Source organism: Protopterus annectens, chromosome 6.part0, assembly GCF_019279795.1.
Source record: "Protopterus annectens isolate FY-2018-M chromosome 6.part0, PAN1.0, whole genome shotgun sequence".
Lineage (NCBI taxonomy): Eukaryota > Metazoa > Chordata > Ceratodontiformes > Protopteridae > Protopterus > Protopterus annectens.
Genome location: NC_056737.1, coordinates 1,731,110,250 through 1,731,132,958, shown reverse-complemented (window position 1 = coordinate 1,731,132,958; position 22,709 = coordinate 1,731,110,250). Strand labels below are relative to the sequence as shown.

The following is a 22,709-nucleotide window of genomic DNA, read 5'->3' as shown; positions in this document are numbered from 1 at the left end:
GCAGTAAGCTGGTTGCATAAGTGTGCAGACCCTAATACTTTGTTGAAGCACCTTTTGATTGAATTACAATATTCAGTCTTCTTGGGTACACACCTGCCATCAATTAAAGAGACTATGATTAAACCCAAATAAAGTTCAGCTGCCCTAGTAGGATTTTCCTGACATTTACTCAGTTGCCTGCTACAGCAAATCCCACGGTTCGCAGAGAGCTTACAAAGCATCAAAGGGCTCTCATTGTTGAAAGGTATCAGTCAGGAGAAGGGTACAAAAAAATGTCCACAGCAATGGATATATCATGGAACACAGTGAAGACAGTCATCAAAAAGTGGAGAAATATGGGACACAGTGACTTTGCAAAGAACTGGACGTCCCTCCAAAATTGATGAAAATACAAGATGAAAACTGGTCAGGGAGCTGCCAAGAGACCTACAACAGCATTGAAGGAGCTGCAGGAATTTCTGGCAAGTACTGGTTGTGTGCTACATGTCACAACAATCTCTTGTATTCTCCATATGTCTGCGCTATGGGACAGGGTTGCAAGATGGAAGCCTTTTCTTACACAGAAAAACATCCAGGCTCAGCTAAAATTTTCAAAACAGTACATCATGTCTCCCAAAAGCATGTGGGAAAATGTATTATGGCCTGATGAGACCAAGGTTGTACTTTTTGGCCACAATTCCAAAAGGTATGTTTAGCACAAAAACAACAGTTCGCATCACCAAAGAACACCATCCCCTCAGTGAAGCATGGTGGTGGCAGTATCATGCTTTGGGGGGTGCTTTTCTTCAGCTGGAAATGGGGCTTTAGTCAAGGTGGAGGGAATTATGAACAGTTCCAAATACAAGTCACTTTTGGCCCAACACCTTCAGGTGTCTGCTAGAAAGATGAAGATAAAGAGGAATTTCACCTTTCAATACAACAATGACCCCAATCATATGTCCATTTCAACAAAAAAAATGGCTTCATGAGAAGAAAATTAAAGTTTTGGAATGGCCCAGCCACAGCCCAGAACGAAATACAATAGAAAATCTGTGGGGTGACCTGAAGAGGGCTATGCACAAGAGATGCCTTTGCAATCTGACAAATTTGGAGCGCTTTTGCAAGGAAGAGTGGGCAAATTTTGCCAAGTCAATATGTGCCATGCTGATGGACTCCTATCCAGGAAGACTGAATGCTGTAATTAAATCAAAAGGTGCTTCAACAAAGTATTAGTTTAAGGGTGTGCACACTTGCAACCAGCTTACTGTATGTTTTTGTTTATATTTTTCCTCTAACAGATTTGTTTGTTTTTCAATTTAATTGTACAGGTTATAGGTCACATTAAAGGTGGGAAAAGTTTTGAAATGATTTATTGTGGTCTCATTTTTTTATATCAGAAAAACCTGGCATTTTAACAGGGGTGTGTAAACTTTTTATACACACACACACACACACACACACACACACACACACACACACACACACACACACACACACATACACACACACATACACACGCACACACACACACACACACACACACACACACAAGGTCCCTGTCTTATCCAAGAACTATACTTTTCTTATCATTCACTGCCCCACTTTTGGGCTTCTCTGTTCCTCGTACACATCTGCATTTTCATCTGCTCCAATCCCTCAGCAATTTCCATGAACACTTTTAAATTTGCTCAACTTTCTTTCCAAACAAATTTGCCTCCCTTTGGTATATTAACCTTATTTGCCTGTGTTGCAGTCATCTGCAGAAATGCATGTTTTTCATTGTAGTCACTCAAAATACACTGTTAAAATTACCTTTAAAGAGGCATGTTCTGGTGAGGCACAGGGCAGCATGCTACACACCTGTCCAGTTAGGGCTTGGTTTAGTACCACTTTAATGAGGCCACAAAATTCCATCTCTTATTTACTGTCTTAAAGTGTCGTTAAACGTTACTTCATTTTATTATTGGCATACGTTTGGTACAGTGCTGAATATCCTACTCATCTCAGAGTACATCCACCACCTGATTCGATCTCTTTCTAAAGCCTGAAATGAACATAGCCATACTTCAACAGCACATACAGTTACAAGTCCTAAAATCCAGTAACATCAGAACAGACACAATATTGTCCTTACAGTGACTATTAACCATCAAATCACTGATGCTAGACTTGGAATTTCCTCCCTGCAGTCACTATTAGAATGCTCTGTGCCATTCAGTCACCTAGCAAACTGCTTACTTCCAGTGAGCTACTGAGCACAGCTGCGGAACTAACAGTGAACACTTTCTATCCAGACACTTAAAATATACTCCCTACTTCCATCGATATTTACATTGATAAAGTTTCCGAGGACTCCCTTTTCTTCAGATATACCTGTACTTCTTTTGTTTTATGTGACCCAGTTCTTGCTCTTCACCTCTGCAGACCAAAAATAAAAGCTTTGAAATGTGTTCTTCCTTTAGTTATCTCTTTTTATCTGCTCCTTTGAGCTCCATAATTGCAGTTCTTTCATGTACTTCTAACATCTCAGTATCCCCCTTTCTTTCAGTACTTCCTTCTATAACCAGAAAAATAATGTCACCTTATCAACCAACCAAATCTTTGGAACTACACAGTGGGCCATCTTTCTCTCCTGGTCCCTTTCTTGAGGCAAAAATACCTGATGTCCTTCAAGGATGCATCTGCAGTCATAACATATGGGTTGTCCTGCCTCAGGCAGCCCTTCGGTCGGCCGGATTCCAAAGTCTGGGTCTGGCCTCGGCTGATGTCGCACTTTCCCCAACATCAGAGCGTCTGGGGTATAAAAGCATCAGCCGACGCCATTTTCCTCAGTCTTTCTTGCCGCGCGGTGCCCGAAGCAGAAGCTGTTCGCAAGTGCCGGTCGGTCAGATCCAGTGAATTCAGCTACCGAAGACTTCGAAAAAGCTAAGTACCCCGTTGGGACTCTTTCTTGCCTCAGCCGATGTCAGATAAAATAAATAATTGTATAACTTGTGGGAAACAAATACCTCATAAGGATTTCCATTCCTACTGCCTTCCTTGCTTAGGCCCAGACCACAACGTATCGGCCTGTTCAGCCTGTGCTTCCTTCAACCGATGAACTCTTAGACGTCGGTCGGAGTTTGCAGAGGAATTTTTTGGGGCTAGTTTTGCATATAAAATGTCGTCGGAGACTCCGACATCGCATTTGGTGAAAAAACGGAAGGACAAGGCCGACACTCGCGGCCCGCGGTTTCGGCTGAAACCACAGTAAGGCCTACCGCGAGTGTCTCGGTTTCGGCCGAAACAGAGTCCTCAGAGATTCCTTCTTCTGAATCCATTCAACCGACCACCGCGGCCCAGGAGGCCCCGGCTGAGTCGGCTACTGAGCTACCTACCGAAACCAGTGTCCAGGAAATGTCCGACACCATACCTTTGGACCTTTCTCTGAGTGTTTTCGTGGTGTATTCTGAAGAATTTGTGGTTTGGCTTTCTGAGTATTATGGAGAAGCCTTCCTCTAGTTCTCAGATCCTCAGCCTTGCAGAGGATCTTATTTCTTTAATTACAGGTTCACAACCTCACCCGGACAGGGCCTCTCACCCTCCACCAGACAAAAGGCCCAGGACTGACCCCTCTGACCCACACTCTTCAGATGAGTCCACGGATGGATCTGAGTTGTCAGACCACCAGGAGGAGGCTTATTCGCCCTATGAGGATTCTGATGCTGAAGAATCTATCCCTTCGGCCTCCCCTCCTGAAGAGTTTTCCTTTGGTGAGACTCTACACTCCATGAGAGAGCATTTTCAATGGCAAGGTCAGGAATTCTCTGATTCTAGAAAAAGATTAAGGACCTTTTTACATTTGCCTCAACATAGGCCCTTAGCTATACCTCCTGTTTTGAATGTAATTGCTGATGTGTACAATGATGTCAGTACAGCCCCTGATACTCTCCCTCCGGCCACTGCCAAACCTGATAGATACTACAGGGTCCCGGATTCTCATTTCCATCTGTATAAAGCCCATTCTGCAAACCCAGAAACTATTTCTCAGGGCCCTAAAGGGGTTGCAGCCACCACTGCCAAAAATCCTCTACCTTCTGAAAGAGAGTCTAGAGCTTTAGAGAGATGGGGAAAGAAGGTATATACTTCTGCAACTCTTTCATTCAGGGCATTAAATTGTCAATTTCATATGATACAGTACCAAGAGTATTTGTTAGATGAACTGAAGAAACTTTCTTCTCCTGAACTCCTTGACCGTAAATCCCTTCAGGATTTGGTACACAACTCACAGCAGGTTAGTAATCATTTCTTAAAGTATGGTTATGATGCATTGGAGGCTTCATTTAGGTCAGCTATGACTGGGGCAGTTATTCGTAGGCATGCCTGGCTGAAGGAACAATCTTTGCCAGACCATGTTAAAGCTAAACTCCTGGATGCTCCAATGGAGAAACAAAATTTATTTGGCTCCTCTGCTCAGGAGGTCTTAAAAAAGTTTGAAGAAAAGGCAAAATCTGTGCAAACAGTTAAGGATTTCCTGCAAGTACAACCACCGAGATTCAGCAGAAACTGGCCTACTAAGAATTGGTCCTTTCCAGACTCGGACAGAGCCCAGAGAGGCAGGAACAGACACCCCAGAGGCAGAGGCCAATTGAAGGGCTCCTACAGAGGCCGTCAGTGGCAGCCTGCCAACCAGAGAGGTAGTGCAACAGCAGCAACAACAACTACTACACCAGGACAGGCTCAATGACTTTACTCTGATTCCGCCTACCAGGGCTCAACTGGAAGCACCCTTGGGCGGAAAGCTTGCTTTATTCTCAAAAAACTGGCATTATATTACAAGGGACACATGGACACTGCAAATAATAGACAAAGGATACAGGTTCCACTTCCACACTTTGCCAAAACGAAACGGAATGCCAAACCTACCACCAAATCAGAGGGCAGAGGCTTTAAAGCAGATCAACAACTTGCTTCAAATGAAAGCTATAGAAAAGGTACCACTTTCAGAACAAGGCCAAGGATTTTACTCCAGACTATTCCTTGTACCAAGAAAAGAAAATCAATGGAGGCCTATTCTCGACCTGTCCGCACTGAATACTTACCTCATTGTGCCAAAATTCAAGATGCTGACCCTACAGCAACTTCTTCCCATGTTGGGCAAGGCATACCTGCACGTCCCTATTCGACCAAGTTGCAGAAGACACCTCAGATTTCTTGCAGGCTCAGAGCATTATCAATTCTCAGCATTGCCCTTTGGCTTATCTACTGTGCCCAGAGTATTCACGAAATGCCTGGCATCAGTAATTGCACACTGCAGACTTCAGGGGATTCAAATCTACCCATATCTGGATGACTGCCTTATACAAGCGGACAACAAGGGAAATTTGATAAAGGACTTGGCCTATGCCATCCACCTGCTACAGGCCTTGGGATACACAGTCAACATCCAAAAATCAAGACTTGTTCCATCCCAAAGGATAACCTTTTTGGGTGCAGATCTGGACACAACCACCCAAATGGCCTTTCTCACAGAAGAAAAACAAAAACAACTTCCGGATTACTTCATGATTCTGACAAGACAAACTCAGCTTACTGCAAGGAAAATCCTGCAGGCCCTGGGTTACATGGCATCCTGCATAATTCTGATACCACAGGCCAGGCTGCATATGAGAAAATTACAATGGTACCTAAGGAGTGTATGGTCTCAACACAGTCACAGTTTGGAAACTTTGATACCAATCATTCCTTGCCTTCAAAAGGAATTCCTGTGGTGGGCTCAGGCCTGCCAGTCCAACAGAGGGTTGCCTTTCAACATACCAAAAACAAAACAAACCATCACCACGGACGCTTCAGACTGAAGATGGGGAGCACACATGGAGGGCAAATGTATCCAAGGCCTATGGTCTCAAGGGCAGCTACGCATGCACATAAACCAAAAGAAAATGCTGGCAGTGATGCATGCAATCGAGGCTTTCAAACCCTTCCTCCATCAAGGCCACCTGTTAATAAGGACAGACAACACCACGGTCATGTGGTACATAAACAAGCAGGGAGGCACACACTCCTACCCTCTATGCCGGCTGGCTACCATGGATGCTCACGAATGGATGCTGCACCCAGACATCTTCCAACTCATAGCAAAGGCATGGGGAATGCCGGAGATAGATCTGTTCGCCTCCCCCCTCAACCATCAACTGAAGACATTCTGCTCAAGGACATACCACCCACAAGCTTGGAGGGTGGACTCTCTCTCTTTCAGCTGGAAAGCTCTAAAAGTATATGCCTTCCCACCTCTCCCATTAATGTACAAGGTTCTACTGAAGATCAGGGAGGAACAGCCAAGAGTGATTCTGATAGCTCCAGACTGGCCAAGGCAACACTGGTATCCACTATTGAGGAGCATGTCACAGGCAAAACCATGGCCTCTCCCCCTATGGCCTCTTCTTTTGATGCAGAACAATTTCAAGATCATGCATCCCAACTTGAAAACATTGCAGCTAACTGCCTGGAAAATTCCTTAAATCCCAATCAAAATGTTTTATCACAGAGAGTGAAGGACATTATCATGGAAGCTCACCGGCCTTCCACAAGGAAGACATACTCAGCTAAATGGAAAAGATTTCTCATTTGGAACACATCAAAAGGCTTAGATGTGACAGTGGCAAGCATGACACATATTCTGGAATACTTAGCAGAATTGTTCCACAATGGCCTGTCCTATTCTTCCATTAAGATTCATGCCTCAGCAATTTCAGCAGAATACAATGTGGATCCACCTATCTTCTCACACCCTCTCCTCAGGCAATTTCTGGGAGGGATCAAAAATATTAAACCTCCAAGAAAACCACCTTTACCTGCTTGGGATCTCAACTTTGTGTTGGAGAAACTAACACTTCCTCCTTTTGAACCAGCAGCATCAGCGGATCTACAGTTTCTGTCTTGGAAAACTGCATTCCTTCTGGCAATAACTTCAGCAAGAAGAGTATTTGAGTTACAAGCATTAATGGCAGTACAGCCATTTCTTATCTTTCATCAGGACAGAGTTTCACTAAGAACCAATTCTACTTTTATGCCAAAGGTGGTATCTAGGGTATCCTTGAACCAAGCTATTCACTTGCCTACGTTCTTCCCAAATCCACAGAATAGAGGGAAAAAACTTCTGCACACCCTGGATATACACAGACAACTACGCTACTACTTGGACAGAACTAAAAGTAGCAGAAAAACTGACCAACTATTTGTAGCATATGCTGCTGGGGTGCAAGGAAAAGCAATTTCCAAACAGACAATTTAAAAATGAATAGGAAATTGCATTCGATTTTGTTACTCCTTTCATGGAAAGACAGTTCCTGCAAACATCAGGCCTCATTCCACAAGGGCCACGGCCACCACTACAGCCTTCCTACGAGGGGTGGCTACCAAGGACATTTTAGAAGCTGCTACTTGGAGCTCCATGCATACATTTGCCAAACATTACAATCTACCTTTATACTCCAGATCCAGAGCAGGTTTTGCTACTGCAGTCCTGCAGGGGATCTTAACTACACCATCCTTTTCTTAGTACCCCCACTCCCAGATTGGCTATGGTATTCTACCCATATGTTATGACTGCAGATGCATCCTTGAAGGACATAGTACAGTTTTGTACCTACCATAAATGTAGATGTCCGATAGGTATGCATCTGCAGTCAGGTTTACCCTCCCTCCTACCCCTCTGTGGTATTCCTAGGGTGCTTACCCCTCTTTTAGCTAGCTGGGGGAATCTATTATGGTGTATTTGTTTATATATACATGTATATATATATATATATATATATATATATATATATATATATATATATATAATTTTGCAAATGTTTGGAACTTTATTGCATTTATCCAAATTTAGCCTTCCTAGAGGGCACCTGGCATCTGGGGCAAGAAAAACTGAGGAAAATGGCGTCGGCTGATGCTTTTATACCCCAGATGCTCTGACGTAAGGGAAAGTGCGACATCAGCCGAGGCCAGACCCAGACTTTGGAATCCGGCCGACCGAAGGGCTGCCTGAGGCAGGACAACCCATATGTTATGACTGCAGATGCATACCTATCGGACATCTACATTTATGGTAGGTACAAAACTGTACTTTGTATGCCTTCTTTTTAGGCTATTTATGAAAGGCTAATGCTTGCTAAACTATCTTCATAACAGAAAGCACTATTTTACCAAAGCCCAAGCCCAAAACATTGACATTTTTAAAGTTTTGTTTCTTGTGATGCTTCTTTAGTTGAACTACCATGTATCCATAGCTAACTTAGGCATGTGGGCTAAGTGTTCTTGATGAAAGCATGACTATTCAATGAAACCTAGTTCATTAAAGCGGCTACATCAAAAAATCTGGTGCCTAAAAGGAAAACACAATCTGTGTTGGAGACTGTGCTCCTGCAGCTCAAAGCCTACTGCAGGGTAGGGAAAGTTCATTTCTTGACCACAGAAATCTTCATCTTAAAATGTGGTCTTTAATATTACAGCAATCCATTATTTTTTCAAGTGACATGCTCATCAAAGTGTGGACTGATGAACCATATACTACCATTTTAGATATTAATGATAATGTTCCTTACAGTAAGGAAGCTCTGCAAACAGCAATGCCTCATCTCAAGATGACTGGCAGAAAACCTGCGAAAAAACTGTCCCTTGCCAAGCAGAAAAAAATGAAAACTCTTGATATGAAAATCCATGTTAGTATGCATCATTTGGAAGTCATGAGCCAGTAGCATTTGTGTTTATACTTTAGTTTGCATATTCCCTCCCCTTTACGTCCCATTATTCCTAAACACAGGATATACTGGTACGTCCATATACTAGTAATTGTTTTCTAAATATCACACCTTCTGCAATGGCCAAAATATCCCATCTGATTGTTTTATGGACTTCTTACAACTTCTCATCTACCACTTGTTCTAATGTCACCAAACGCTGTCTTGCCTTGTCATTTTTTTAACAGTACAGCTTTTTTTCCTATATGTACTCAACGCCTTCATAATGTTTTTGTACTTTATTTTCTTTTCTCTCTGCCACAGTCCATACTTTGCCATCACCTTTGGTCACTGTGTTACAACTGCTAAATGAGAAGCACAACTTATCTTGAAAATGCATACAGGACAGTAGCACCTTGATACACAAACTATGAGGTGACAACATTTCAATGTAAAGCTCAAATAAATGTCACAGGGAACCTAGTTACCCCAATCTATTCACAAACTTTCAACACCTCAAAAATGTACTCCCTCTCCAGCTCCTAAAAATTATGGCACACATTTCCAAAACTTTTCCCTAGACATGACAACCGTTGCAAAATGGGCAATACAACCTAGGTCCACACCTGTCTAATAAACTCCTACAGATCAAGATATTAATGACCTCCCTCAGGTGCATCTCTTTTCTCCAATTTCACCACTTCCTCCAATATACAAATATAACTGCTCAGTAAAATACTTTAAACGGACAAATGTCAATCAAGACAACAGGGTAGGTTACTCCCCTTCTTTTCTTTTCTGGCATGATATTTAATATACTACTGTGTATCTTCTCTTAACTTCCCCCACATTGACACTAGCCACTACTACTCTTAGCCTCTTGTACATAAGACCCCACTACACCAGCTCTAGCTCAGAAGTTGGATTACCTATATGGCAGTCAAACTGGAGAGACCCCAAAGGAGTCGATTCTGGAAAATATCCTGGAAGAGTGCAGTCTTAAAGCTAAAAGTCTGTATTCTTTTGCTCAGCTACCTTTTACTTGTTTCTAAACTTTGCCTATGTGGTATGAAGAGCTTCTCCTATTAGCCAGGGCCTAAAGTCAATTCTTTCCCTTCTTCCACCTATCTCACTCTTTTCTTTTCAGTTCTCTGTCAGACGGACACCAGCTGTAAAAGCGAACATTTATGATCTCCTTTTAGTTTCTTGCACACATGCATAATGCTAATGAAATACTACGGCTTTAAACTTAAATGAGCACATCACAATAGGATCATTTTATAGTGCTTTTGCAAGAAGCCACTTTGGCTATCAGAATTATTTAAGTCTGAATCACAATTTGTAAAAGTCAAACAAACAATAAATTGTAAAATTGAACTGGATCCTTACTAGGCCTTTAGTTTTTTCAGCTCTTGGTATTCCAGATACAAAGTCTAAAATCAAACAAGACGAAAAAGATTCATTATTTACATTTTTAAATACATGATCAAAGCATATAATGTTTACTCAGTGCAGAATTTAGGACACGTACAATATATTCATTAATTATGATGAACACAGTAGTAAAAACATCTTAGTCATACTTTTCGGAACACAACATCTGATAAGTGAAATTCTGTACTTGCCGTTTGCTATAACATACATGCTACAGTAAAATATAGTTTACATTTACTGCCAGCAACTGTGAATTAAAACTTTTAAGATGCTCTAAAAACGTTTTTTGGTATAATAGCTGTTGGAAAGCACATACATTAGATGCGCAGACAGCAGGATAAAGCAATGTTTACACTTGTGATGTGTCATCATCCATCAACTATTATTTAATAGAGGCATTCTGCCATAACACAAAAGAGTTTATCAAAAGCTAAATCAAAGGAACATGCAGACCATTTTAGAACAGAGCTACTTTGCTTTGTTTTGATTGTATGAATGACCCACTTTACCAGTATTTAATATAAAATATGCTAAAAAAAATAATAAAAAGGCAAAGTCACAAAACAAACAATAAATCCAAATAGCAAGGTGACCTGGCTAGTGAAGTGCATTGAACCAACAAACTAGAAATGAAATAAACATAATGTATCATTGTATAGACTTGTTTCTGGAAGATTTAAGGACAGAAGAAAGGATTTCTCCTAAAACTTGGGGATTTTTGAAGGTCAATAACTCAAGTGTCCCCTAAATTTTTGGAATTCAAGAAATTCATAAGAACATTAGGAATCTACCATTCAGGCCAATTGTAGCTGCAAGGGGATCAAAAACTCATCCCATAGCTGTGTATATTGACAAGCCCCTGTACTTTGTAATGCAAAAGAAAACCCATATGTTAAGGGATTCTTGGGACTTTCTGAGGCGGCTTAACCCAGACTTAGTAACAGAGAATGTCGGCTTTTTTAACCATAGACATTGCTGACTTGTTTTTCTCTATTCCTTTAGAGGAAAGTTTGGATTTATTTCAAAAAAGCCCTTCTTGTTTTAATGTATTGAAGAATGAAGACAAACTTGTTGTTTGAGTTGGTCAGGGTAATTTTTGAAAAATGTTTTATTTTTTTGAGGGGGAAACCTTTTCACAAATAAAAGATGTTGCAATGGGCACGGCTTGCACCCAGATGTATGCAAACCTGGTTTTATTGGGATGAAAGAACTTAATTGTGTTCACTTCAAAGTTCTATGCATCCATTAAGCTGTATCTGAGATTCTTGGATGACATACTTATTTGATGGGCTGGGCCTGGGACTGGAAACAGTGATTTTGTCATTTATATAAGATAACTTTTTTGCAATTACATACTGTTACCATAAAAACACTACTAACTATTTAGACACCAGGTGAAATTGTTGAAGGTAGTTTCAGGTCCAAAGTTTAAAGGAAACCCACCTTTAGTAACTCATACTTACCTTCAACAGTGCTCACCAATTTTCATAGAAAAAAGCTTGGTGAAGGGACAAAATATTCAAGCTGCTAGGATGACATCTCAGCATGAGGATCTAGTTAAGGAAATCAAGTTTCAAGGCTATTTCTAGATAGGGGTTGTCCTATGGATTTAGTATCAAACATAGCAAAGGAAATATTTACAGAATGAGGTAACAAAATATAACAGCATTTATTGACCATAAGTTTGATACTGCTAAGGTAGATATGGACAAGGGTGGTACCAACTTTAACAGGGCAATGGTGGTGGAATTTTATCATTCTACGGCTTAGGTTAAATGAATTATTCCCAAAAATTGGAATATGTTAAGACACAATCCAGATATTGTTGATATTTTAGGTATGGATTCTGGATTTGTGTCAAAAACTGACTGGAACTTAAAGAGTTTATACGAAAGGAAAACTATTTATAGTGGGAATGTAATTTTAGGCACCAAAAAACATAGGTGTTGTAAACAATGTCAATACATTTTGGAAAAGGATAGCATTATCTTAGGAAACACAGCTGGAACAAAAGTACTTTTAAGGACAGGAAATTGCAATTCTAAAGGATTAATTAATTTGGCGGTTTGTAAAAAATGTGCATGCTTCTATGTTGAATACACAGAAAGAACATTAAAGAATGAGATATATGAACATCTATATAGCATTAAGACTAAAAACGCTAACACTCTGTACAAGCATTCTCTGCTTAGAACCTCTCATGATGAATTCCTAGGGGAGGTGACTGGAAGAGATGTGGCAATTCAGGCTAAACACTCTTACAAATCCTGGTTTAAATGATTACATTTCTATGCAACCAGTTTTGAAATGTACAGCAGCTAAACTGTAAAGCCTATTCACTGTACTTTCTCATCTTTTTTAATTTTTTAACCTTTTCTGATTTTTTACTTAAATACAGTTTTTTTATAAATTACTTATTGTTTGATTTAGTTTCTTTTCATAGCCTTACTATTATAACATGAAAGACGTGCCTAGATAATTTTACTCTACAACATTTATCGTTTCTTTAAGAAATTATCATAATTGATCCAATTCATATAAGGTGGAGATATGCTCTAGAGAGAAGAGGAATGAAGGTCAGCAGGACTAAGACAGAATATGTGTGTGTGAATGGGTGGGAAGATAGAGGAATGGTGAGGATGCAGGGAGTAGAAGTGGCGAAGGTGGATGAGTTTAAATACTTGGGATCAACAGTTCAGAGAAATGGTGTGTGGAAGAGACGTGAAGAAGAGAGTACAGGCAAGCTATTTCACTTACCTATATTTCAAGCATTACAGTGATATTTTCCAAATTTTACTATCACAGTGTAATAATCATGCCATTAAATGTCACTGCCTAATAATAAGACTGAAAGGTTTTTAATGGTGCACGTTTTAGTGCTGTAGTTAAGAGTTAGTCTCACAGGATAACCTTAATGTCTTGCTCCAGCCTGCTGGTGCAGTAAAAGGTGTCAGGCTGGATGTGACTAGCAGACCTACAGCTAGAGGACAGGAATGGAGAGAATAAACTGGGCAACCAGTAGCTGACTTTCCTATCTTGGGGGAGAGGGTTCCAGGCTGCAAGGACCACAGTTCTGTGAAGTTGCTAACATGAATGTGGAGTATGCACAGGCATTCAAGGTAAATGCTGTATTTACTGCATACCTACCAACAGTGGACTCCTAGGGACATGACAGCAATCCATCTACCGACACTGCTGCCCCATGGAAACCCTCATAAGCTGAATTACAATTAAAAGGCTAATCTGCCCGCAGTGATGGAGGACACAGGTAATACATGATGTAAGAATGGGGAGAGCTGAGGTCATCGATGGCTTGATGAGAGTCCGCAGTGAGAGCATCTAGTCAAAAAAATCTTATATTCTTGGTCTCTTAAAACATTGTGTTCAACAAATCAGAAGAAACATGCCATCCATCAAATTCTTAAGAAACTGTACATATCAAATACTTCTAGACTCCTTAAAATGCACTTGTGTACTTATTATATCTTTGCTTAGACTAACAGAAAGTATCATAATATCTGTCAATACGCGCTGTGCATGCATATCCCTCAATTTTAATGTTTATCAGGCTTCATACATTTTATAACCTGCTTAACTTGGTGAACTGCAATGCTGACATAACTGTGGATGGAAAAGGTCCCCTGAGGATTAGAATAGCAACAGATAAAGAAATGTTTAAAAGCATTTTCTGGATCTCAACAAGAAAGAAAATGTAGCTCTCTTCTGTGATTTTAAATTGAACTTGTCAGCCAGCAGGTGTACTATAGTTTCAGGATGGGTATAAGCGTTGCTGTTCATGATTCATTTGGCACATTTCTGAGCAGACTTCCCTCACTTGCATCAGACAGTTTCTGGTGTTGTTTATTCTTGTTTGCAGAGAATGTCTGGAGGTCATGAATTTAACAACCTGAGTAAAAGATGCAACAGATGCTCAGATGCTCCTGCATCTCCTGGGCTTCGGGGTTACAATGACCATCACAATGTAATCTGGACACTTAAGGATGTAATGAACTGTAAGTTGTCAATGGCAGCAGAGACAATGTGCTCACAAATCTTCTGGTGTCAGACTTTTGTTCCAGGACCTTGCAATGGTGGACAATCACCACCAACTTCCAGGAGATTCTCCCATTCCTGCAGCTAAACTCACTGAATTTTTCTGATGCCCCACTGCCAGGGTAGGGAGCTCACCTCTACTTGGCCACTCATACAGAGGAGTCTCTGCATCAATCACCTGTAGGTACATGGATCAGATCTGACAACCTATCTGGTCATATGGTTATAACCTCCATACAATCTGGCAGAAAGACAAAGGTAGCACAACCCCACAGGAAATGTCTGCAGACTCACTGAGCCTGTCATCTAGTCTTTTCATAGGTTTGCTGATGTAGATGCCTTGTGTGGCTCTTTCTAAGTGGGCATATATATAAATGGGATCTTCTCAAAGACTATCCTATTTTGACACTTGTTAGAATGAGGACTGTCCCCTCTTCCAGTTGATGTGGCAGGGCAAGGGGGATTTGATTTCATGGTAGACAAGTTATCCATCACAGAGCAATAGATATTCATATATAACCTCCCTGTCTTGCTGAATCCATACCTTGTTTTAATGTTGAAGGGCAAAACTAACTGCTCATGGTAGATGACAAGATTATTGATCTGACTTCTCAATTCACTAGAAACAGTGGAATCTCCTAGTTCTACTCAAGTCAGTCCTATAAGTTTGGAAAGAGAACCAATTCCACCTCAAGGCCTGGCTCCTCTGATTTCTTTGAACCTTCTAACTGTGCATCCAATGAGGACTTCATTAGGCTTAAAGTTTCTCTGAAGGGGGGGCGTCAACTGTGACAAACTTCATGGACCTCACTGTCTTTATTGGTCTCCAAGATGACAGCCACTTGTTTCTATAATTCTCCTTCCTAGGACAAAAAGGAAGGCAGAAATTTGACTAACCCTAACTGTGATACTGGTAAGCCTAAATATGGCCAACACACGTAGAACTAAGTGTGCAATAGACAAGCAGTAGAAGTCAGGAGATGAAGCTCTTCTGCCTGGGGAAATGCTCTTTGAAGATGTTGCTGGAGCTGGAGAAGCTGTATATGGTCTAACTCTATCAATCCATGCTCCCTAACAGCCTACTCCTATATTCATGAGGGTGGGTCCTACCATGGAATTAATTGTTACTGCACATCCATCTAGGTATATCGTCTAGGTCTTGCTTGGATGTGAGGCCTCAGTGACTCTTCATCAATCTATGCCATCAAGTCTTGCTATATGCAGGGAAGGGAAGCCTAAGAAAAAGGGTCCTTGGTCCTGATTACTAATAAAGTATCGGCATGGAGAAATCTGAAACTTCTTCATAGGTGCAGCTTGATCATGGCAAATGTGATGCAGATACTCTGGTATCTATCCTTCAAGGTAGTTCCTATGTTGGTGCACCTCTCAGAGAACCTGTGTCACTGACAGATGCTGAATGTACGCTCGGCCCCTCAATGTTTTTTACCATTTTCCCCCTTCCTCTGATGACTATCAGCTATCCTCCCTAGTTACTCAACTGGCCCATTTCTTCCCATGTAACTACAACGGTAAGAGTTAGGTTAACCAGGAAGAGACAGTCATTCTATGGATTAGTGGATTTTTGACTCCCACCTCTCTGTGCCAATTCCAGATTTGCTCTGGATATCTGGACCTATCAGGCAAACATTGCTACCTCCGTGGGGTCCCATCTCCAGGGGCATATAATGAGTCATTAATAGGCCACACACTGCCTCTACGGCAGCAGCAGTTTATCTCCTGTGTGGCCCAGCCCCCATCACAGCCTGGCATGCACTCTCTCAAGTTAACCAGTCTGTGCTAGCAACACAGAAGCTATTTTACTATTCTGCAAACAATCATTGACCCTCTCCATAGAGAGAGGACAAGAGGCACATCTTCATTCTCACTCATCAGGTCCTCGGTCCTCCAAAGTCAGACACACTAAGTGAATCCCAGTTGCCCATGCTGTAAGCATAGTTCCATCCCTCTATGCCACTGAGATGATTCATTGGCCTTTCACCTTTGAAGGGTAGCTGGCAGCATGCAGGCCCTGTGTGGCCACCTTGAGGACAGATGTACCACAAGGAAGGTATAACTGATGTTTTACCTCAAACTCCTTTTCCTTCTGTTAATGATATCACATCAGTCTGAGATCATATGAGGGCCTCCTCTTTTGACTTCTGCACTGGATGTCCTCACATTTAATTTTTTCTTTTCACCCTGCCTTGAATGAATTTTGATAGGACACCAGTTTGACTTTCCTCCATCTCCAGATGACTAGTTAAAAAACTGGTCTTATGGCAGTTCTTTAAGTTGCTCTCCTTGCCCACACATCATAGGCAGTGCAAGTGTAGATAGTGGATCTTGGCTTGTGATCTAGAAGCTGTAGAAAAACTTTAACTTCTTAGGCATCTACCATGGGAACATCTTCATGGCAGAATTAAGAATTGGCATACTAAATGGCAAAAGGCATAAAATAACCAAGTAGAAAAGGAACTAGACACATTCTTCTAACTCAGCAAGTGGTACCATAACAAGCACTGTCAGGGGCATATACACCCCCAAGTTTAGAGTTCAGATGAGACGGACAAAAGAGAAATCCCCAACAGTTGTGCTGTGCACAGTAGAAGGCACCCCAAGGCAGAATTCCACTTTTAGTAGCCATTTATTGGGATCATTAGAAGACGTTTGGATCACCATGCAAATTCTATCATATAAAACTTAACAAAAATATTTTAATGATTCACATTCTAAAGAAATAAAGAAATACAGTAGTTGCCTGTCACTTGCTGGAACAAATACTGAACATAAAAGTTGTTACATCAGCCTGTACATCCAAGTCTTGCTATTTGCTTGCTTTAAACAGTAAAAGATATTCTATAAGTAAGGACAAAGAATCTACCAGTAGTCAAACTTGTAACTTAAAGGAGATTTAGACCACTGAGATCTTCCAAAAGGTGAATATTTTGCATGTGTTAGGATACTTTTCTGGTAATCTTTGTTGAGAAAAAAGACACTGACAATTTTTGTCTAACTATGGGACTGTGGAAAATGATCTGAGAAATAAGGCATGCATATTGGATTAAGAAAAAATGGGACACTACCTGAGAATAAACAGAAGTCATTTCACAGTTGCCCAAAGAATGCATTCATGTGATATGAACTAAGAATTGATCAAAACAGAATACAATGGTAGGGAAGAACCAGCATATTTGCTAAGCCACAAGATCATTGTAAAGCAAAAAAGGCTGGCCTTAAGTCTGATCTTTAAGACTAAAAAAAATGAATTTACAAAAGGAACTTCCACCATTTGTTGATGTATGGCAGTAAAGCCAAGCTACCAGCCATGACTGTATGTAGAATAACATCTCCCAGGACATTAACATGGATACCTTTAAAAATGTTCATTAGGGATAATTTACAAATTCTCAACCTCAACAACCACCTAGAGGTACTTCCGTTTCGGGGATCCATCTTGGAGAACTGACAGCCATCATGCTATTCTGTCACTCAGAATATTCTAATGTTCAGCCATGTGTAATGAGCACTGAACCTGGATTCCACAACTTCATTAAGGCAACATTTATTTTCCTACAAATCCAGTTGAGTGAGTTTTCAGTTCATATAAATAGCTGAAATAGCTGAAAGGATTGGCTATAAGTGAATGCTTTTTATGGTGGGCAACTGTGTCTTAGCAAGACCTGCAATGGCTTGAATGGAGTTATTCAAGTAAAACATGTAAAGATGACCACTGCTGAAGACAGTAGGGAGTCTTAGCAATACTCCCATATCACTCCTGTTGGCTTCTTCTTAATGGCAAGTGAGGGACTTGCTGGGACTCTTTTTTTCACCTGATTTAATTTATCACTAAAAATGAAAAGACCAACTGGACTTTGAGCTCAAACCACATCCCTTTCTTCAGCCAGTAAATGCTAAGGTGAAATAAGCAAAGGTTATATACTGCTTACTATCAACTGTAGGCACTGAAATACCCGAACAAAGCCCACAAAGGTGACCAGACAATGTGTTTTTTTTTTTTGAGTCAAGAAACAGGTGACATATAAACAGCTGCACTTAATCTTGGTAATGTGAATTTCTATATACTATTTAAGTACAGACTCTGTACTCAACTAACAGTAGTATCATACCAAACATAGCTGCAGAGGGAAAGTTCTTCACATACCACTGAACTGTATCCTTTTGACCAGGTTAGTGCCAAGATACCAGATAAGGTAAGAGCAGTGTACAGCACCTAAATATATTTCAGCAACAGGCATAACATTGCCACCTGTAACACACTGATGAACAGTACTTTTCCATTATCAGGGCAGCACTTTAAACGTGGTTGCTGATGTCAGAATCCAATCACTTGTCATGTCTTTTTAGTCTTTTTATGACCAGATGTTTGTAAAACTATTTTACTGCTTAATAATTTAAAAAGGAAATGATATTTCTAATTTTTGCATACACCTCATTAAAACACATGAGAAGGCACTTGATTTCAACTTAATGATCATATTTAAAACGTGGCTGTTGATTCCTACATCGCACTCACATTTTACAGTGTTATTCACAAAGTGACTTATTAAGCCTAGTTGGTACTCATTTAAATATTCTGGTATTTCTACTACATTTTCATGAACATAAGACTATAGTCATACAGATTCATGTCTTTAGCCCAATTGGACACTTGGCAGTTGAACTACAGATCCTCTAAGCTGCGACAACAAGCCACACACAAAAGCCGTCACTCAATAATATTTGTAACACACTCATGCCATTGAATGCCTCATTAGCCCAACATGTATATTAGTATTCAAGGTGTAGTAAAGTACTGTAAAGAAATAATCCAGAAATGTAAGCACTTTATTTTAAAACTGAACAAATGAGACTATCCCAAGTCTCATTGACACAATACAGAAAGGCCCACGCAAAAGCGGTCACTCAATAAAATTGGTAACACACTCACGCCACTGAATGCACCTTTAGCCCAACATTTATATCTGTAACAATGTTATCCACATATGTAAGCACTGCATTTTTATCTGAACAGACGAGATTTTCCAAGCGATACTGATACAATTTTTTTCTCATTTCAGCATTGGCGAGCCATAGCCATAGCACGTAATCTAGATTGTGTCACACATACTGAGCAACCAGCCAAGCTGTTTGCCATTAGTGGTGGTGATTGAAGAAGATTCAGAAAACCTTATCCATGAGCTTTTCATGATATTTAGTATATGTTTTAAATTTTCAAGGCAAAAATGTGTTAAGGGTTTAAGTGTAAAAAGTATGCTAGTAGAACTGACGGGGTAAATGACGTTCACAGCCCCTAAATACATCAGTTTATTAAAGCTATACCCTAACACAAATTTATATTTTTAAAATGTTTTTCACTAAAAATGTTATGAATTAAGGCTGTGAGTACTTTAATAACCAACAGTGGAACAAAACAAACTAACTCAATCAACTTCGTGTCGTAACTAACATTTGTCAGTCTATATGTCCTGGTACGATTGTTGCCCCATTAATGGAATAGTACCCTGGTGAACAATATAACAATTTTGAACAATTCCTTACCTATATAGCCAAGTACAGCACTACCTTAAGTACAGACTGCAAAGGACCACAGTGACTTAGTGTTTATGGTGTTCTAAGTATTAGGACCACTACGGTGTCAAGGTAATAAACACTGTACCATTTTACTCTGCATCATGCCAGTATACAGGAAAGGCAATGCTTGTGTCTCTGTGGATTATAAAATCAGGAATAGTGGAAAGGAACATCATATGTTCATAGGCATATACTAGGCTAATGACCACCAGAATCTTTACAAGCGTAGCTGTACAACTCAACCCAACCATGTCCCTGTGTGTCATAGGCATTTACTAGGCAGGGATAAGTTAGTTAGGAACATTCTAAAGCTTATGTGAGAGGGGGTATGTTAGTTTGGGCATAGGTACTATCTGCCTCTGTCTATCCAATGATTAAGGTTACACTTAAAACAGGGTGAGGGATGGACTCTGCTTCACATAGATGGGTAGCCTGTTCCATAGCAAGGGAATCGTCTGAGACACATAGCCTTAACAGATGCATGATTAATAACTGTGTAAAAATCTGAAAAAATAAAGTATAACAGAAAACGAGCTGTTAATATTTGCCATCTTGGCTTCAGTAGAAAAAACCCTAAGATAAATTTTGTGTCATATCCTGGTTGCAGCAACAACTTATAAAGAGATAGATCTAGGAGCAGCTCACAGCATACAGGGAAAGGAGGAGATTAAGATGCTGATAAGCAACTTGAAGGAGGCTAGACACCACAACAAGTCATGGGAAATCAGGAGCATCCTAGGATGTCTGTGTTTACCAGTCAGTGTTTCATTGGTAATAGTGGTACCAGTTTCTCACAATAGGGGCAAAGCTCAGACAGTACCTTCACAAGGTTAAAATAGCGAGTTAAATCTGTTGACTGGACTGACTCCCACAGCTTCCACCTACACACTGTGGTGTTCCAAACAACTCACTTTACTGGATCAAAACTCCCTTTTCACCCAGGAAAAAGGGACACGTGGGACTAGTACATCCTACCTGGATGGAAGACGTTAACATTAATCATTAAAGCAAGCGTGAATGTGAAGTAAAAGTGGAGTTATTTCTAAAGAGCTCAACCAAAATACTGAGAACCTACATACCCAACAGACCCTCTGGGAAACGGACAGAAATAAAACAAAACTGCAGAAAAATTACATAAAGATTTAAACATTTAATACATATTGCTATAGTGCTGTTCCATTACAAATGATGCATTTGGACAGCAGTTCATTCTGTGAAGTTGCGAAATTAAGAAAATGCTATTTTACAAAGTGGCATGGTATGCATAGAACAGAGATCCGTGGGGAGATGACAGTGTAAAGGAAGAAGAAATGTTTGCTTTCCATTATGTCTGTATTATATAGTAATGTTAAAACACTTTAGTATTAAAGTGAGGAAGATATCAGCGAATACAAAGTTGAATTTGTCTATTACCTCACTGACTGTAACAGATTAGTAAAAAAATGGACTTATGACCTTTGCAGGCACAAAGCGGGACCATGGACCCAAGTATAATCTGCACAGCAGCAGCAGAATGTTATAATGGTAATTAAAAAGATAATCAATATGAAATGTGAAAGCTTACCATCCACATTGTCTTTGTTAAAATCTCCAACAGCCACGGAATATCCTGGAAGTTTAAACAATAACAATCATTACATGCTGTACTGGAAGGCAGAACAAAATTGTACTCCTGCTCTTTAATTAGAACAAACTAAATATCAAGGACCATTTGATACAAAGTATCTTCAGGCTAAAAGGTCACTTCATAACACCACTGATAGATACAGTTTTGTAATGAAAAGCAAAAACAGCACCATATCATTCAAATGCAATAAAAATCATGCAACTGATGAATCTGACATCAGAAAGAACAGGTTATGTATGTGTCCAGTACTTCACTCGCCAACTACATGATACATCTTGCATTTGAGGATCCTTCAGAGGACTCCAGACTGCAAATGCACACACAGTTTAAACAGAGTCAGACAACTGCAGCTTTATTACAGTAAATTTTTGACACACAGGCATCAAACAAGACTACTGCATATATTCATAAAATTGTTTTACAGTCTGTCAGAAGTAAACTTATTGAGTCTTGGTTAGAGTTAATTACCCTTCATCCAAAGGAAAAATGGCCTTTTAACCACCTTCACTTCTTTTTTGGTCAGCAAAACTGTAGGAACCTCACTACCTCAAGTGAGAAAATAATCTCCCTGATCCTCATAGCACCACCAAGAAGGTTATGTAGGGGTGATTTCAGAAAACTGAAAGTTTCAGCATACAGGACTTTGGCAAAAGCCTCATCAACAAATGTCTTTTTAATGTCATACTGTATCTTGGTTGCTTTAGAACTACATAAAGCACTGCAGGAAAGTTTCATCATGGACCATCAATATCAATATAATTACAGACAAATACTACCCCGGCATCATTTTAAGAGGAAATCATTACTTCAGTGGATCAAAAAAAAAGAATTCTCCCTACAGATCAGGATTCAGTAGACTACAATCTCCTTAAGGCTTCAAAGCAAATACCATGAGAATATTAAAAAGAGTGAAAATGCACCCCTTTGGTTGTATGACATTTCTTAGCCACAGTTCATGGAAGCCATTACAGCTTACATTCAGGAGTATGCACACCCGAACAAAGAAACCATCACAAAAGCTTTATTGCTTACTACCATGAAATACATATCCAATATCATTCCTGTTTTAGTTACGTATGCCATGAAAATTCACAGAAATGTCAGCTGTTTTAAAAGCATACTGCAGGCTACACTGGTTCAGTGACTTCTGTTCAGCACTGTGGTGTACAGGATAAAGGCTAGACTATGACCCAAACAACTAATCAGTGGTAGGTTAGGTGATGAGTGAACCAGGAAGGTGGGTGAGGTGAGAGACTAGCTAATACAGGTTAGCCTGTACTGGGGTGGGCATGGCGGGAGGATAAGTG

General features: G+C 40.2%; 1 protein-coding gene across 1 annotated transcript in view; it reads right to left on the bottom strand.

Annotated features, from left to right (window-relative positions):
• Window positions 1-22,709, bottom strand: part of ITGAV (integrin subunit alpha V) — a 1,332,605-nt gene that overhangs the window by 674,647 nt on the left and 635,249 nt on the right. The window contains exons 9-10 of the mRNA XM_044075123.1: window positions 21,340-21,384; window positions 10,086-10,129 (exon numbers count right to left, since the gene is read on the bottom strand). Coding sequence (XP_043931058.1) covers window positions 10,086-10,129; window positions 21,340-21,384 — 89 coding nt within the window. The remainder of the gene's footprint in view (window positions 1-10,085; window positions 10,130-21,339; window positions 21,385-22,709) is intronic.